Genomic DNA, 19,021 nt, shown 5'->3' on the forward strand with positions numbered 1-19,021 from the left:
TGGAAATTATTCATTCATTATTAATTTATCAAGTTTTTCATTATAATGAATAATAATTCTCTGAATTACGTTCCTTAATTTATAAACATGATTCAGAGACAGCATTATCGTTTAAAATGTTATCTGTACACATACTGATTGGAAAAAATTATTCATAGTGATAAATCGTTATAAATTATTATACTCGGTACAAAGATAAATCACTCTACGACGTTTTTTTCCCAAATGTTGCATAGAAGTGCCTTTATTCTAATCTTAAACTCATCTCAATATAAGAATATTATTTAACTGGTAAATCTCTCTCTCTTTCTCTATCGCGATATGTTTTCACAAAATTTCGTGAAATTCGCTACAATATTTTTTTTACAACTCGTTCAAAATCGACGTCCATATATTTTTAAACGTCTCCATATTTTTCCCTTGTTAATTCGTTTAATAACATCGATATTTTGTAATATCACTGATGGTGTTAAAATAATTGTATTGCTACTTTCTGTGCAGTACATAGAAGTGTAATGCAGTAAACACCCTTTTACACACACACACACACACACACACTATACTCTGTGCACTAAGTACACTATAAAAAATTGAAGTAAATTTTCTTAATCAACAAATTTTTTCTAATCCTTGAGTGCATTTTCTGATAGGAGTATAAAAGAGATCTCAACCAAATAGTGTAAATTTGGTGACACTTCATTTTCACGTGTGAAACAAGGAAACCAATTGTCTAATTGATGATGTAAATAAAAGATTACTTGTTCTTGATTTTGTCTTAATATCAAGACGGTAGATAAATATGTAAAAACATGGGGATATATGATGGTGATATTTTTGCTCTAGTCGTTGTGAAAATTCATATAACATTGAACATCACGTTTTAAACGTAATAATTTAGAAGATTTCCCCGTGACTGTTTCATGTGCGTGCATAGCCTACCTCTTGGCTACTGGAAGTCTTGGGCTAGATGTTCTCTCCAGGATGTGGGACCCCCCTCCCCTCTTGTGGTTCTCAATTTCGAGGCACAAATGTGAGCCGAATCTGCTCGTTAAAAAGTCTTGCCGCCGAGAGCAGCAGACCTACATCGATACAAATATTTAATCAAACTTACACTCATAGTTCGAAAAATAGATCGCAGCACTAAAAAATTAATGCACGCACAATTACTAGATACGCACTCAAACTGTTAGATACACTAGCACCCACTTCCGGCACACTTCACTCGGTACTAAATTTCCCATGGCTATCATGCTCCGATCCAGAGGGGGAGGGTGATAGGGGCGATCTCCCTCCCAAGATCCAAAACCACTTGGTCCGGGGGCCCATGATGCTCTTAAGACGGCCCTACTTTCAGGAAGGTTGGAAATCACATAAGTGAAGGGAACCTGGGTGCATCTGGTTCTTCGAGTTCAGGTTTATACTGGTTTCTGAAATCAGGTTCCTTCTCTTCTTTGCAGAGGATGCTTTCACTTTTTTCCAGTTGACTTTCCTTTTGGCCGAATACCTCCTTGTTCATCTTCCGACAGATGCTCCTTGCGTCCAACACCATACTAGAGATAGGCCTATCTGTAGCATGTTTTCTTTTTTTCCTTCAAACCGAGCACAACTCAGGTCTATCGTCATCTATGGGCAATCTACTACCTTGTGCCGGAAGTGTAAGTGTGTATGTACCTAAACAATCTGAATGCGTATCTAGTGGTATGTCTGATTTTTCAGTGCTGCTATTTATATTTCAGAAGTGAAGTGTAATGATTGCGTCAGTATGTCTGTGGCGAGACATTTTAAAGGGAAATCGGCTAGCATTCGAGCCTCGAAGTTGGGAACCACAGAAAACCAACTTCAGCCGACCACCCACTATGGCAACGGTGGGGTTCGAACCCGAGACCTCGTGATCCGAAGTCCTTCACTATGACCACTCGACCACCACAGCGGCATGCAGCATGGTGCTGTTTCGGGACAGGAATGTTTTGACTGCTCGTTTTTGTATACCAGTGGTTCTTTAGGTGCGCATCGCGTCTCCTAGGGGCGTCGCGGTGGATTTGCGGTATTCATATGTTCCTGTTCATTGCTTCGAAGTGGACCTTTGTTAGGTTGCTCTGGGGAGCCGTGGATGAAATGTTGACTAGGGTAAGGAAGCCGCGGGCGAGAAAATTTTGAGAGCCACTGCATATACCTATATCTGTTCTTCTTCAGACTGTTATCTGAATCGTCGGATACAGACTCCTCTTCTTGTAAACAAAGTGCCATAAAAAAGCCGCTGGATTTATGCCGTTTTTCTACAGCGGTTTTTACGTTTCAGAAATAATATTATGTTTTGCATGATTTGATCAGACTTATTCTCCCACTGCAATTTGACAGCCCAAAATATCGCCAGAAACGTCGACACCATATTAGTGAAAAGTTTGTCTCCAAGAACACCTTAAATTTTTCGGTTATTTATTGTCTGTGTGTTAGTTGTTGTCTTATGGGATAAAAGCAGTGTTTCTCACACTGCGGCTCCTAGAGGCATCGCCAACTTTTGTCAAGGACATCGCAGCGATCAGTCAACTTTGCTGACTTGACCACCACAGGAGAGACTAGGCAACAACTTTCTAATTTGGTTTTTTAGCACAGGGCATCCGTATAAAAAGTTATTTTTTTTTTATTTTAATAACTATATGCAGCCCCTTGCAATTAGTAAGTAACCTTACTAATTGGAAGGGGCTTAAGGCTACTTCTTAACAATTCGCGTAATTATTAAGAAGTAACCTTATTAACTTATCTTAAATCTACACGTTATTCGGGTACTTTTCTAATTGAAATTATGCCTATAGGATCAACGGTTTGCCAGTAACTTGCGGCAAGGGGAGTTAGCTTTGCACCTTGTATTATACAGTCGAATCCTGTTATAACGAAAATCAAGAGACCGGAGAAATCACTTCGTTAAAATGAAATTTCGTTATAAAGGAATTCCAGTTCCCTAGCATTGTTCCTATGTAAACTTATTTGGGGGATTGGAAAAGTGTTCGTTAAAACGAGATTTTCGCTATAACCGTATTCGTTATAACGGGATTCGACTGTATTCGTCCTTTTCTCACATTACGGGAGGGAGGGAGGGAGGGGGGGGGGGAGATCGGGCTCTCTTTCTTTGAAACCCAGCACTACTCCGATCAATCGTCATGGGCAATTTACTACCGAGCTAGTTGAGCCGGGAGTTATACAAATACATATTCATTATGGAGTTATTTTAATTTCGGAATTTTCATTCATTCTAAGTTATTATAATATATAATAATTGTTAATTATATGATAATATATATATATTAATCTTTAATTTTATTGCGTGATTCATTCTGAATTTTGAATTTTCGGGAATTCTGAATTAGTTTTCATAATTCCTCAATTTTCAATCAGCCTGAATTTGCGTTAATTTTTATCCATCTTAAATCTTTATTAATCTATGTAAATCCACCTTTGATTTTTTTTTGGTTCCACCGCCCCTCCCCCCGGAATAATTTACCTTTACTTCTGGATTGTCATTAATTATGATATTTCATCAATCAAGGAATTATTTATCAGAAAAGTCTGAATTTTCAATAGTTTTTTAATTATTCATTAATTTCAAATAGTCATCAATCCTGTGATTTTTTATTATTTCTTTGTGTTCACGTTTTTATAAACGGTATTTTAATCAGCATTCCCGTACTATATTTTAATTAATGATATGTCTTCATTTTAATGTCAACTTTTTAATGACCAATATATGTATAATATTCAGGCTCCGAGAGCCTCCGAAATGTCAAGGTTCCGGGGCCCACGAAATAGTTTCTTTCCGAAAACGATCGTCCACTCGCGTTCAGAGTCCATAAATGAACTGCATTCCAATATGCGCATCCCCTTGCTACGCGTTGGGCGTGATGACGTCATAGCGCTCGGATCCCGCTCACTCGCAAACGCTGCACGCGACTCAATTGGCCTAACAGTCGGAGTGCGTATCTGGTGTTGTGTCAGTAGGGTGATTTTAGCGGTTTTGGTGCACAATAGGACTGCGCATTTGCTGCGCATCAAACAATAGGGCTCCCCACTTGCTGCGCATCAAACAATAGGGCTCCCCACTTGCTGCGCATCAAACAAATGGGTGCTTCGCACTTGTTGAGGCTCGCTAGATGGCGCTTCCTATGACGTCATTCCTAAATTATCGTTCTTGCCTATGATGTCATTCCCAAATTATCGTTTTTCAGGGGGGTCATTCCTAAATTAAACTTTATTTCCCAAGTGATGATTTTTTTCAGGGAACATTCCTAAATTAAACTTTTGAATTCATTTTCTGACTTAGAAAAAATTTGCTCCTAAATTAAACTTTATTTCCTGACTTGTTTTTTTTTTTTTTTTTGGAGGGATGCTCCTAAATTTTTTTTTTCCATCCCAAGTGATGAGATTATTTCAAAGAGGGGTCATTCCTAAATTAATCTTTTCTTCCACAAATTATTGTTTTTTTACTGACTTAGTTATTTTTCTAATGATTTTTTTTTTTCATTCCTAAATTAAACTTTTGAATTCATTTTCTGACTTAGAAAAAATTTGCTCCTAAATTAAACTTTATTTTCTGACTTGGTTTTTTTTTTTTTCTCAACACCCTGGGAAATTTAAAGTTCATTACCGTTCTTTCAACTCTTTCCCAAATTATCGTTTATTTTCTGACTTCCCAAGTGATGAGATTATTTCAAAGAGGGGTCATTCCTAAATTAAACTTTATTTTCTGACTTTGTTATTTTTTGGAGGGATGCATTTTCTAACTTAATTTTTTTCTATCCCAAGATTTTCCCATAACGTCACTTCGAAGATATCACCAAAGAGAAGGATCTTTCCCAAATTATCGTTTAATTTCAGACTTTTTTTTTTTTTCTAACTTGGGGATCTTTCCTACATTAAACTTTATTTTCTGATGATTTTTTCATTCCTAAATTAAACTTTATTTTCTAAACTAAACAAAGATGAATCGTTTCATTAATTTTAAAATAAAATTTTTTTCAAGTCACAAATAAACTTTTGTATGTCCAAGCTGAAAAGTAAAAATAAACCAAAGGAGCAATAAAATACAAAGTCATTTTATATGATTTTCATTTATTTCAAATAAATTTCTTCTATCTTAGATTTCAAAACATCAAAATCAATCGCATTAAAACATTTTTCCGCTACATCGTAATTTTCCGCCAGAGTTTTAGCGACTTCGCGAAAGTCAATCAGGGTTAAAGCATGATCAAAATATTTATAAAACATTAAATTATCATTCAACTGCAGACATTCATGACCCAACTGATTAGCATATCCCATGGAACACCCATGGCAGTCAACAATTTTTTCGATGCTAGCAAAAAGTTTTTCACTCACCAATTTAGCCAAAATGTCGGTGATATCCATAGAACTCGTTCCTTTAGTTTGGTTTTCGCGCACACACACTTTCAGATAGTCCAAGCAGAGCGTTTTCTGCACGAGCTCACTGATCACGGTATGAAGTGGTTTATCATCCTCGCTCCAGAAGAGTGCCTCGATTGCCTGGAAAGTCATTTTGAGGGGGTTTTCGGAGCACTTGAAAATTTTGTTGTCCCCGCGATGTAGAGTTTGAATTAGCACATCATCACCGCTGTAGTCCACGATCAGATTCTCCGACACTAGGAAAGTTCTATCAACGCGTTGCAGCATAGTACGACGAGAGAATTCGGTTCTCAAACATTCCCACACGTACGGCGAAAGAGTCACTCCATTTTTAGCTGGGTGCATGAGTCCATCGCGTTCGAAAAATTCTCGAATATGTACGCGCACTTCACCACTGAAGATCACGACGCTGACGAAAAAGTTCTCCTTCACGTGAAAGATGTTGGGAGGCGGCGCTTCCTTATTGAATCCACTGCTGCGAGATCTCTTAGCCGATGGTGGTTGAGTGTTCGGTGATGGGCGCTTGTTACTCGAAACCATTTTCCGGAACGTCAGGCTGAGTCGGACGTCTTTTACTTTTGGGTCTTTAGGTATCGCGTGACGCCACAGCTGGTTGGTTGGAGGTAGCATCGTCAGCAGGCTGTTGTGTTCCAGGATTCGGTCCACGGATTGGTGCCCCCGTCGAGAGAACACGAGCTTTCTTTCAGCGCCCAGGGAGAGGCAAGCGATGGGGTAATCTTTGACGAGCTGTGATTCGTCATCGGAATGCGGGGAGATGCTCTTGGTTCCATCAGAGTATCGGTTGACGACAACAAAGTTGTAGTCATGGCCTGAGATGCTCTCGACCACGGCTTTCAAATCCAAGAGGAGAGGTGTCCACGGTTGGGCCTGGAGGGTCATTCCGGAAAAGGTGTAGTGTAGGCCAGCGTCACCATACCCAGCATGCTGTCTGGGCATCGGATAAGTCTTGTCGCCAAACTTGAAGACGCATTCCTCTGCTGGACGGTACACGATTTCAGATTCGAGCTGGTGTAGTATCGCAACGGAAGTATCCAGTACGTTCCGAGCGTATTCATAGCGGAGGCTTTCCATCTGTCTAAATGAAAACAACGCATACAGTCTCTCTCCGCAACTCTCAAGATGAAAAAAAAAAAAATTGCGAAATATATATTTTAACAGAAGTTTTTTTTTTTTTTTAAGTTTTTTAAATTTTTATTATTATTATTATTTTACAAAATTAAATTTTTATGCATCTAACCATTCAGCGCATGCTACGACCTTGCTTCTTGCGCAATGCCCTTTTTGCAGAGGGTGAAACCCGCAAGAAGTCAAGGATTTTGGGAAGTTTAAGACTTTCACTGTCTCCAGGTTGAATCGTTGCTCTAGAAATTTTTTTTTTTTGCCTGCAGTTCACATAAATGCAACTATATCTGTTATTAACAGTGGTGAGATGAATTTTCATTAAATTATAATCGAAAAGCCCTTCCCCCCATCTAATATTAAGAAGATTTCTGCTAACCCAGAGCATTTGTGGGAAATCTTCTTCGGATAGCTCCTTGCTAGAGAATGGCGGCTTGTAGAGAGAGTGATATACTCTCCCTGTGCTTAAATCAAAGCAAGCCATTTCCTTAACAACATATATCCCACTTTTAAGCAAGAATCCCTCAAAATCTAACACGCAAGAAGCCATAGAAAAAAAAATCTTACCAAGTTGCGGAGAGAGAAGTGTATCCAAGCGAGCGAGAGAACTAAGTTAAGGAATTGTGTCTGTCCCGCAGTTTATATACTGCAGTTGCAGTTGATAAGCATAAGTATAGGAATATACTGTGAATCTCAAAGTGCACCCAGTAGCATCACTATCTCATTCACGTGAATCACTAATACAATATATTCATGTGAGCATGCATCACTGATACAGTACCAATATCTAATGATACACTATCCAATGTTACATGAATCACTGATAATGATGTGAGTAGCATCACTATCTCATTCACGTGAATCACTGATACAATATATTCATGTGAGCATGCATCACTGATACAGTACCAATATCTAACGATACACTATCCAATGTTACATAAATCACTGATAATGATATTGACGTGAGTATGCATCACTCGCGTTGCTTCGATTATTCTGCACGCGACACTGATAACTATATGAGTACTGTCTGCCCGAGTAATGACGCATAGCACACGAGACTCGTTATCGCTTCCTAACCCTTTATCTCATTAAAAGTATCATCTTCTTTGCAGATCCTCTCACTTCGTTTTTGAGTTTTGTCCAGACAGCATCAAGTTTTTTAGCTTTCGCTTCGTACGTTCGCGCAATGGCTAGTTTTATCGATTTCGGTATAAGTAAAGAAGAATTAGTTAGATTGTTGGAAAATGACGATAATTTCGTCAATGAATGTCTCAACGAGGATTTAGTTAGTGATCGCGATATAAAATTAATGATTGAGGATGAGGAGAATTTCATCCAGCAATGCCTGAAGCGTCCTGCGCCAGTAGAAGCTGGACCAAGTGGATATGCTCCGTCAGAGAAGAAGAAGAAAGAGGTTAGTTGTTTTTTTAAATTATCGCGCGTTAAATTTTATTCCAAATTAATTTTCAGGAGTAAATTTTATTTCGAGTTGAATTTATTTCATGTAAGGTATTTAAACTCATTTATTTAATGGTAGAGCTGCGAAACATCTGGGAATTTCATTACAAGTTAAATTTTATTTCGAGTTAAATTTAATTTCAAATCAAATTTATTTATGTCGCGAGTTAAATTTTCATTCATCGAAAAAAAAATTATTCAGTTGTATTTCATGTCGCGAAACAATTTCTCAGGCGTAAATTTATTTCAAGTTAAATTTATTTCATGTAAGGTATTTAAACTTTATTTAATGGTAGAGCTGCGAAACATCTGGGAATTTCATTACAAGTTAAATTTTATTCCGAGTTAAATTTAATTTCAAATCAAATTTATTTATGTCGCGAGTTAAATTTTCATTCATCGAAAAAAAAATTATTCAGTTGTATTTCATGTCGCGAAACAATTTCTCAGGCGTAAATTTATTTCAAGTTAAATTTATTTCATGTAAGGTATTTAAACTTTATTTAATGGTAGAGCTGCGAAACATCTGGGAATTTCATGTCGCGAAACAATTTCAAAACGACACAAGAATTCAAATAGAAATTTTTTTATTCAATTGTACATCAGCAGACTCGTGAATCAATTTATACATTTGCGCACTGGTGAGATTAACGGCTTTCGTAGTGGGCGCATTTCCGCTAAAATAGCGTATATCGTAGGTTTTATTACAATACGTGAGAAAAATATTTCCTCCCAGCGGAAGAGAGGAATTACATCTTTCAAAGTCCATTTGATTTTTATATGTTGTTGCTATAAGAGTAAATAATATAACAATCAGTATCGTGAATATGGCGAACATTCTCTTGTGTCTTATCAGTTCTCCATTACTCTCCAATTCGTAGGACCAGCAGCTCGGTAAATCGAATGACGGTACATCCGTTTTCCATGCGATACCCTGCTTTCTATTGTTTTGATCGTAGATCACGGCTTCCACTGTTGTTGGCATTTCAAAGCTCTAACCAAATATGTTTCAAAAATGGGTTTTTTATATAATCTCTCGGAGCTCCGGTTTCTTCTAGCGCTTTCAGGAAAATTTCTTGACCCACCACGGGTGATTTTCTCCGACCGACCACACTTGATATCAAATCGCGAATGTCGCTTCCTTTGACGAGCCTGCTCTTATAAACGATCGAGCCGTTAGAATTAATTTTTAATATGTTCGGATGCTTATTTATATGCGTGATAATTTTTTCTGAGTGCCCTCTTTGCGATTTCGGGACAGAAATCAGAGCTATTGGTAATTCGTCAACTTTCTTCTCTTCTTGAATTTTCGGTGGATTATTCTCGGCTACGTTGATTCTCTTGTTCAGCAGATTCTGATAGAGTTTAATTTTTATAGCTTCGGGCTCCTTGCTTCGCAGTATTTTCAACATCTCGTTGTCCAACTCAGAAAGCTGCTCTTTTGTGGTCACATGACGCGATAACAATTGTTCTGGAACCAGAGCGAATTTCTGTGCGTGCTCCATTATCTCGTGAACAAAGTGGCGAGGGTTTGTATAGCGGCAGGGATTAACTGGAACAAGAAACCTCCTTTCTGAATCAGCACGCGCTTTTTCTCGTATAGCGGCGTCTTTTTGCAGGCGAGTTTGCGAAGTGTATTTCTGTGCCTTTTCAGTTTATTTTTCTGTTTTGAGGATAACGGTATGACACCCTTCAAAATATTGAGTGAGCACTCGCAGACTGTCTTTAATGCTGATTTCGGTAATTTCTTCAACAAATCCTTACGTTTATTCCTCGGACAGGCAGAGAGTAGACGAAGCACTTGTTGCTTCTCCAATGCCATACTTTAAAATAACGATGTTTTTATTCCAACCATATGCTATATGCTATAGCCTTCTTCAGCGCGCAGTGCTTTATCATGTTTTCGTGGAGAAAACAGTTCGCGCTCACTTCTGGCAAGTCCACAATGTTGGGGCAGAGAATCGCATCTAGATTATAAACTTTTAACCCGTACTGCTGCAGTAGCATCCGACACTTGTCGTGGCCTTTCGTATACAATACGACTTTTGATAATCGCTGCAAATGTTGCTCCAGCATTTCAAAAGGTACATCACCCGCCGACCACGATATTTCGTGTATGTTGTTGGTGACGTAGAGACATTGGTGTCTATCTCTAGGAGATAATTCCGAAAACTTTTTGGGCGGTTTATATACATAGTGAAAATTTTCTCTCGAATGCATGAAACACCACGCCAACTCCTTGATTATGAATGTTCTATCCGACAGCTGGAAACCCTCGACCTCTATCACAGCCGTCATGTTCGAAAATGGAAAGTTTCATTTCCTGGGTTTATAGATATATTGCGTCTGCCCAGGTAACACGTTAGTGCGCAGGCGCATTTCCTCCTCCGTCTCGGGTCGTAAATCAACCATTAAATACGAATACGGTTTTTTCGTGCTATCCTCGAACACCTCGTTGAAAAATTTGATTTTATTGGGAAACAGCTGACGTCCCAGGTGGGTCACCTGACTGACATCTCTTCTATTTTTGAATAGAAACATATATTGCGCGTTCAGAGAAACGTTTCTCATTTCCCGCCCCTGGTGAAACACGTTCTGCACTATGAAAATCACGGTCAATTTTCTGTGGTGACTGTACTTTGTGAAAAGGTTTGCTAATTTTTTCTCGCCCGATAGCTCGTTCATGAGGTCATCTAAAATCACCAAGCTGTCTTCTTCCACGCTTTCGAAATTGCTCCCCTCTCGAAACTCAACGTAGTCTTCCATATCTTCGAACAAAGTCTGATATTCGCCGTAAAACCATATAACTCGTTTCGGACGAGGCTCTCGAAACATTTCGTTTCTGTGTTTTAATAGTTCTCTGAGAAAATATGTTTTTCCCGAACCGGTGGGTCCGGCAATGAGCACGGTGCTCGGATGTGTCAGCTTGAAAGGTTCCATAGTAAATGACAAATGAATGAATTTTTTTTCTCTTTTATTTAACAGAAAAATTTTTCTTTACAAAGCTTGCTACGCGCATATCGTTTTGCATATTAAAACGCGATACAATATTATTCATACTTTTGCCGATACATCGAGAATAGATAAAAAAAATCACATAGTGACCGCACACGGTTGTCTTATCTGATTGTAACATGACGTCATTATAGTCGACGCGCGAGTAGCGTCGTAGAAATCTGTTTATGTGTCCCTTCTTGAAATAGGTGGGCGGGTTCCCGTAAGAGTCGAAGAAATCAGCTCTCGCTTCGTTTTCGATGTAAATAGCCAACCAGTGCGTTCCGGGTTCATTCTCTCTGTCCGTGTTCACAACCAGTGCAGCGGGATAAGCGATCACATTTTCGGGTAAATTGTCACTCGCAAAAACACCTAGGAAAGCCTTTCGAGTGTGGGGGTGTGTCGAGAGGGCGTGCTCTATCTGTTTAGTGTTCATCCCGCAAAGTCACACAAGACGCTTCTGGACTTTGTTATTTCCACCAACGATTCGAATTCGGCAAATATGATAACCGACACGGTCTTGGTCAAGGCTGAGGAAAACTTGAGTTCCACTCGCAGATTACCCTGCTTTTGTAGGTGCACGTGTCCGCAGTCACTCATGTCGGGTATCAGGTTGAAGGCGAAGAGGCTGTAACCGCCGGCTTCATATTCTTCTCTGCTCACGTCACATCCTTTATCTTCTCCGGGCCTTCCGGTGCCCACGAAGAGTGTGTTGTAGGCTCTGATGACGTGTCTGTTCCTAAAGTCTGGTTGTAGCGACGTGTGGGGGACGGGTCTTCCATCGATAGAAACAGAAACAAAGTTGACGTTGTTGTGCTTGAAGTCGAAGGGGTTCAAACCGAACGTTCCGTTGAATGCTTCCGTGTCCACCATGCCCATAACCAATCGCTTAGGCATGACACCCAGAAATACGTTATCTTGCACGAAACTCATGCTTCCCATGGATATCGAATAGACCTTGCATATCACGCGGTTAATGCAATATTTGGCTGTTGTTTTCTCGAGCGCCATGGCATGCGCTACAGCCACAGCAGGATTCATTCTTACTTTACGCACAAAAATACTCGCTTGCTCGATAACCACGTCGCAACCCTGAGCAGCAGTGATCAGAAAGAACTCGGGTTTCGATCGAACCAGTCTCATCTTCAAGTCCACGAGAGAGAGCATCAGCTTCGGTTGATAGAATATGTCGACGTGAGGCACGCCCATCATTTCAAAAGAATTTTCCGCGAGTTTAGCTCTCTTCTTGGCCCCTTCGTTCTTGGTGAGGTCAGACATGTGACCTGCAGTGTCCTTGTAGTAGCCCTCGGCTGTCAGGGGTCCTCTCTTTGCATCCGATCCGTAGTTAAGCAGTGTTTCCAGGTAAGCTCGATACGGATAAGTGTGTGATGAGTTTGTGAGCGTTCTTCCATTCAACGTGACGTCAATCTGAGAGAAAAGGGTATGCAAGAAATTATTCGCCGTCGATACGGCTTCGGCGGTTTCTGGTTTTGTCACCTTTACTCTGACATACAGCTGAGTGGCAGAAAGGTCTATGTATTCTTCGGCACTACCGGCCACGTGAAATTCGATGGGGGCCCCCGAATCACGCACTTGAGATATGGGATGGTACTGGACCCATTCGGCTGATTCTATAGAGGTTTCCGTGGGTGGCACCGTGAACAGATCGGCTTCGCTTTTCAAACATTCATGAGAATTTTCGTGGATTAAAGCCATCGCTGAATATATCGGATGTCGACAGCTTTCTAGCTCTCTTCTTACTGACGGTTTTCTTGACGAGTCTCTTCCTTTTATTCTTTCCTCCGAGCATGGATTTGATTTTATTGGCCCCCTTATCCGTGAGAGACCTTCCGGCTTCCTTGGCACGATCGCGAGCTGCGATCTTTGCGTCTTTTCCTTGAACGATGTCGTTGGCGAAATCCACACCAGAGCGCAACAGTTGAGAACCGACTGCCTTGGCACCGCGTTTCAACAGGGGCACGGCCGATCTGAAGAGAGAGCTGAATATAGATCCGAGGCCATAACCTCTTTGCAGAGCGCTACCCTGATAATATCCGAGTCCGTTTCCAGCCTGAGCGAGATAATAATCGTTGATGCTGTGGGCACAGCTCCGGTACGGTTTATAATGCATGTCGCAGTCTAAAGTGTAGTTTCACTATCACCTTTCCACGTTGAAATGTGAAAAACTTGCCCATGTGCGTCCTTAAATACATGTGAACGATGTCGAAACTCTTTCTGGCCAGCGGCACGTAATGGGCGCGTTCGAAAGACACGCTGACGATATCCCCGTCCTGACCGCTAGTTTTCACGATTCTCAGTAGCGGGGCGTAGGTGTTACCCACGACCTGAGGTTCGACCAGGTTGCAGTACACGTACAAGAGATGAAAGTCTAATTTAGGATCGGCTGTGAAAGGACCCTCGACTATGGTCGGACCCTCTATCAGGCCGGGTTCGAAACCCAGGTTTTCGGCTATACCGTGTCTGAGACTGAGCTTGGTGTCTTTCTTGAGGTTCACCTTAACTTTTTTCGTGATTTTATTGTACGTCACACCAATCTTGTCTTGAAAATTTTGAGTGGATATGGCTTTGATCAGTTCGGGGGTCGTCTCGTAGAAACCCGGGGCTATGCGACCGGTCTTCATTATCTTGTTTCCGACATCGAATTCGAAAGTGTTTGTCTCTTGAGTGATGTTGTGGAATGAATGGGGATAAATTATCTCCGACAGTGCGACTTCCATCTCGGATTCGAATTCCAGGGTGTTTGGAAGTTTAACCACGAAACTCGAGAGCGTGTTGTCGGGAAAAAAGTCTCTGGAAGCATCGCTGGGTAGAGTGAGATAGAAAGAAGCCATCTCTGAAATGACAGATGCGCGCACTGTTTCCGGGTTTTTATAGGACCACCCACGCGTTGAATTTTTTCGGATACCCCCGAAATTTCACGAGGTATTGAATAATTCCTTTTCTTCTCCTCTTCTTTAAAACTTTTTCAATCGGAAATTTTTCTCCCATCTTTACACCTACCATCTCTTCAGCGTAGAATGTGCCCTTGATTTCTTCCCCCATCAGGTCCTCGAGCTTGTAAACGGGAATTTCCCTTTTCACGCACTCGGTCACCACGAATATCTCTTCGGTGAAATTAGAATCGTACCCCCTCTCGAAGGTGTGTTTTGATCTTGTGATGCGCACGTGATCACCCACTTTAAACTTGCAATCTTGTTTCTTGGGTGTATCCCCATAGAGATTGTTCCACACCTCCGGCTCGTTTCCGGGGTTCACGTCCACGGGCCTCATTTTTATAGACCTGTGATACCTGTGATTGTAACTCCACACGAGGTCTTCGATCATGTCGATGTAGCGATACGTGTTCTTGGCAGTGAAGTACTTGTACATCCAGTTTCTGAGAGACCTGTTCCATCTTTCCACCACGCTGGCCTTTATCTGTTCGTTCTCCGTAGTGAAAAACTTTACACCTTGACGCTTGAGGTAGCGCTGGACTGGTGACGCTATAAATTCGCGCCCCTTATCGCTCTGTAGCGCCACTGGTTGACGTTGTTGAAAGATGCTTTCTAAAGCTTTGGCCACGCTGTCACCGGTTTTCCTTTTGAGAGGCACGACGAAACCGTACTTGGAAAAGACGTCGATGCACGTTAAAAGATAGTTGTAACCATCGTTGTGAATTGCTAGATTACGCATGTCCACCAAGTCGATTTGAAATTGACTGTTTAGACCGGCCACTATTGTTTTGTTGCGGGGAAACACTTTTTTAATGGATCTGTGTAACGTGTACGCTCTCTCGCCAGCCAACCAATCTCTGATTTCTTTTTTCTTTGATGACTTGAGCACGCGCTTGAGGGCGGATACGCCACCGAAACTAGCGGGAAGACGTGGGTTTCTATACCTCTCATCCATTGCTTGTGTTAGACTTACGTGTCCTACATTCCCTTTTTATTTGTTTTTCAGGAGCGACACCTATGCGAGACGTGCGGCAAGGAGTTTTCCTTGCGTAGGAATCTGAATCAGCACAGGCTAACGCATGGCGAGCGTCGCCACAAGTGTTTGGTGTGCGATGCAGCGTTTCACCGCAAGAGCGATTTGATGCGCCACCAGCGTGCCATGGGGCATGGTGCGCCACCCCAGCATGGTGTGCCCCCACAGTGGGCACAAGGAGCACCACCACAGAGGCCATCACCGAGCCATCACCGAGCAGGACCACCCCAGCATGATGCGTCCCCACAGTGGGCGCAAGGAGGAGCACCACCACAGCGGCCATCACCGAGCCATGGGGCACAGCAGCAGCTTGGAGCACCCCAAGGAGGAGCACAGCTAGGAGGAGGAGGGCAAGTCAGGCGCGCACTCGACATGTTGTCGACGCACGAATTGATCCCCACCCCAGACACCGAAATGGATATGACCACCTTCCTCGACAGCGTGAGAGAGGAGTTGACGCGGCTGTTGAGGGAGGACATGACCACCCACAGGTCCCTTAAATGGAACATCGTCGCGACTGCTGTTTTTTCCAGGAAAGGAAGTGACGGCGAGGACGAGTTCTGCAACGGGTATCTTCGAAGTAAAATGCTCACCACTTTAACCGCCGACCAGATAGAAGAGCACCTACAAATAGCCTTCGTAAAGGTAAAGCAGGCGACAGAGGATTTTGAAGGCAGCGGAAGTGGTTGGGTGCTCGAGCGCGTGCTCTTGCTTGAGCTAAACACGGCGCAATACCAACCACTAGCGGCCGCCACTTATATTCCGCTGCCAAAGGGGGTAGCCAGCAGAAGAGCAGTGGTAAATGTAAAGAACGATGATGAGAAATGCTTTCTCTGGTGTGTGTTGGCTGCCCTACACCCGGTGAAGCAAAACCCCGAAAGGGTGTTCAACTATATTCAGTATGAGAATGAATTGAATACCAGTGAATTAGTATACCCGGTGACACTTAAACAAATCCCACGGTTCGAAGCTGCGAATTCAGTGCGCATTAACGTCTTTGGGTTGGAGGGGGGAGAAGTCTTTCCTCTCAGGATTAGTGAGGTGGTGTCTGGTACACCAATCAACCTCTTGTTCATCAGCAACGAGACAACGTCGCACTACTGCCTCATCCAAAACATGTCTCGTTTGCTTTCCTACACGACCAAGTATGAAGGTGCATCCCACTTTTGCAATTATTGCTTGCAACGCTTCTCCTCCCTCGAGCAGCTGAATGCGCACGAACCACTTTGCCAGACACACGGTCTGCAACGAGTGACGTATCCCGGTGTAGACGACAACGTGATGTTCTTCAAGAACAACCATTACCAGCTGCACGTTCCATACGTCATATATGCGGACTTTGAGGCGATCTTGGAGAAGGTGGACAGCTGTAAGCCGAACCCGTCTCTCTCTAGCACAACCCAGAAGAGCCTTCACCGCCCCTGTGGATTCGCGTATACGGTCGTGGGGCCCGATGGTGTATACGTGAAAGAGCCCACAGTGTACAGGGGTGAAGATTGCGTGGACGTCTTCTTCCGGTGTCTCGTCGAAGAAGAACGAGTGGTTATGGGCAAGCTCGACAACCCGGTGCCTCTGCAGATGACAGCTGAAGATGAAGAGAGATTCGGGAATGCGACCACTTGTATGGTGTGCGACCGCCCACTCGGTGACGACAGGGTTCGTGACCACTGTCACATCACCGGTGGTTTTAGAGCGGCGCTGCATCAGAAGTGCAATCTCCAGCTCAGGTTAAGACGTCACATCCCGGTTATATTTCACAATTTACAAAACTACGACGCTCATTTCCTGATGCAAGGACTTTCCCGGTACCCCGATCGCAGGATCCAGGTGATCGGGAGGAATATGGAGAAATTTATCTCCTTTTCTCTCGGTCGCCTGCGATTCCTGGATTCCAACCAGTTCTTGGCGGCGTCGTTGGATTCGCTCGTGCAAGCGATGAACCCCGGTGACTTCAACAACATGAAGAAATGTTTTGGAGCTACGAGTCATCTTCTTCAACGTAAAGGATGTTATCCGTACGAGTACGTTGACTCGTTTGAGAAGTTCGAAGATCCGGTGCTGCCCCCACGAGAGGCCTTTTACACCTCTCTGGGGGATCAACATATAACCAGTGACGAGTATACATATGCGCATACCGTTTGGAGAGAATTCCGGTGTTCCAACCTCGGTGATTACCACAACCTCTACGTGAAGACTGACGTGCTGCTTCTCGGGGATGTGTTCGAGAGTTTTAGAAAACTCTGCGAAGAAAACTACAAGATCGACCCGGTGCATACGTTCACATCCCCGGGATTGGCCTGGAACGCATGTCTGCGAATGACCGGTGTCAAGCTCGAATTGATCAACGATCCGGACATGCATCTCTTCATGGAGAAAGGTATCCGAGGTGGGGTCTCAGTGATCTCCAAGCGGTATGCGCGAGCCAACAACCCGTTAATACCCGGTTATAACCCCAGTGAACCTACATCATATATCATGTACTATGATGTGAACAACTTATACGGAAAGTGTATGATGGAGCCCCTCCCGGTGAGAGACTTTAGATGGTTGTCCCCCAGTGAACTTGAGAGCATCGATTTTCTCAACATCGATGACAACGCCGTCAAGGGGTATATTTTAGAAGTGGACATGGAATACCCGGTGAAGTTGCACGACGAGCACAATTGTTTCCCCTTGGCGGCAGAAAACATTGAAATTACTGGTGACATGCTCTCTCCATTCATCAGAAGACCCGGTGATAAACCATCCAAAAAGCTCTCACCAAATCTGATGAACAAAACTTCCTACGTCATCCATTACCGGTGCCTGAAGTTATACACGTCGCTGGGGATGAAGCTGACGGGTGTTCGGCGTGCAGTCGAATTCACACAAGAGCCTTGGATACGCCCGTACATAGCGTTCAACACCGAAAAGAGGAAAAATGCCCGGTGCGAATTCGAAAAGGACTTCTATAAGCTCCTCAATAACGCTGTGTACGGGAAATCGCTAGAAAATTTGAGGAAGCACGTCGACATCCGTCTCGCCAACAATCAGAAGAGCTTGAGGAAGCTAATATCATCCCCGGCATTCGAATGCTTCAGGATAATCACCGGTGAGTTAGCCGTCATCAAGATGTTGAAGACGAAAATCCATCTGGACAGGCCCATATATACCGGTGTCACGATTTTGGACCTGTCCAAACACTTGATGGCGGACTTCCATTATAATTTTATGAAGAAAAAGTACGGACCCGGTGTGGAAGTTTTGTTCACAGACACAGATTCATTCCTCTACGAGATAAAAACCGGTGACATTTACAAAGACATGAGGGAGGAGCTCCACAGATTCGACACGTCAAACTATCCCGGTGATCATCCTCTGTTTAGCCTGCAGAATAAAAAAGTGGTGGGCGTCATGAAGGACGAGAACGGCGGCGAACCCGTTGTGGAATTCGTCGGATTAAGATCAAAAATGTACAGCATGGTCACAGCAGTCGCGGAGAAAAAGACCGCCAAAGGGGTCGTTCGTGCGGTTGTTAAAAAACAACTAAAACATCAAGATTATCTGGCTTGCCTCCGCAACAACTCCTCGATCAAAAACACCATGCTAAAAATCTCCTCCAGTAACCACAAACTTCAAACGGTCGCCCTCCGCAAAACGTCGCTGTGCCCTCGCGACGATAAACGCTATATTCTCGGTGATGGCATTAAAACATATGCGTATGGCCACTATGCCATTCGATGAACAGTGCTACATGGACACTGATGTACATATTTTTTCCCATTTATTTTAACATATTTTTCCATTTATTTTGTATATATTTTTTTTCCATTTATTTTGTATATATTTTTTTCCATTTATTTTGTATATATATTTTTTCCATTTATTCTTGTATATATATTTTTTCTCATTTATTTTGTGTATCATTAAAATTTAATTTTCTTTATCATCAATGCTTCTGTCATTAATTGAGTTACGTGTGATTTTTTTTTTTCAGCTTGAGTATGATGAAAAGTCAATAACATTTCTTTTTGAGGGAATT

The 19,021-nt window shown here is 42.4% G+C and overlaps 2 protein-coding genes across 2 annotated transcripts; one reads left to right on the top strand and one right to left on the bottom strand.

Moving 5' to 3' along the window:
• Positions 1-4,175: 4,175 nt before the first annotated feature.
• LOC149088299 (uncharacterized) lies at positions 4,176-7,781 on the bottom strand. The gene is made up of 2 exons (XM_089246629.1): positions 7,123-7,781; positions 4,176-6,511 (listed from the first exon to the last, which is right to left on the bottom strand). The coding sequence occupies exon 2, from the start codon at positions 6,505-6,507 to the stop codon at positions 5,104-5,106; it is 1,404 nt and encodes a 467-aa protein (XP_089102755.1). The 5' UTR covers positions 6,508-6,511; positions 7,123-7,781; the 3' UTR covers positions 4,176-5,103.
• Positions 7,695-18,936, top strand: LOC149088300 (uncharacterized). Its single transcript, XM_089246618.1, has 2 exons — positions 7,695-7,975; positions 14,974-18,936. Exons 1-2 carry the CDS (start codon positions 7,748-7,750, stop codon positions 18,721-18,723), a joined length of 3,978 nt encoding a protein of 1,325 aa, XP_089102744.1. The 5' UTR covers positions 7,695-7,747; the 3' UTR covers positions 18,724-18,936.
• The last annotated feature ends 85 nt before the right edge of the window (positions 18,937-19,021 follow it).

This window comes from Pholcus phalangioides, unplaced genomic scaffold (genome assembly GCF_987345545.1).
Source record: "Pholcus phalangioides strain wild (caught in Gottingen) unplaced genomic scaffold, Ppha-v1.0 ptg000003l_1, whole genome shotgun sequence".
Lineage (NCBI taxonomy): Eukaryota > Metazoa > Arthropoda > Arachnida > Araneae > Pholcidae > Pholcus > Pholcus phalangioides.

Coding starts and splice junctions, on each gene's coding strand:
- LOC149088299 (XM_089246629.1), bottom strand. CDS start 6,507: ATGGAAAGCCTCCGCTATGAATACGCTCGGAACGTACTGGATACTTCC.
- LOC149088300 (XM_089246618.1), top strand. CDS start 7,748: ATGGCTAGTTTTATCGATTTCGGTATAAGTAAAGAAGAATTAGTTAGA. Junction 7,976..14,973: donor CAGAGAAGAAGAAGAAAGAG/GTTAGTTGTTTT, acceptor TTTGTTTTTCAG/GAGCGACACCTATGCGAGAC.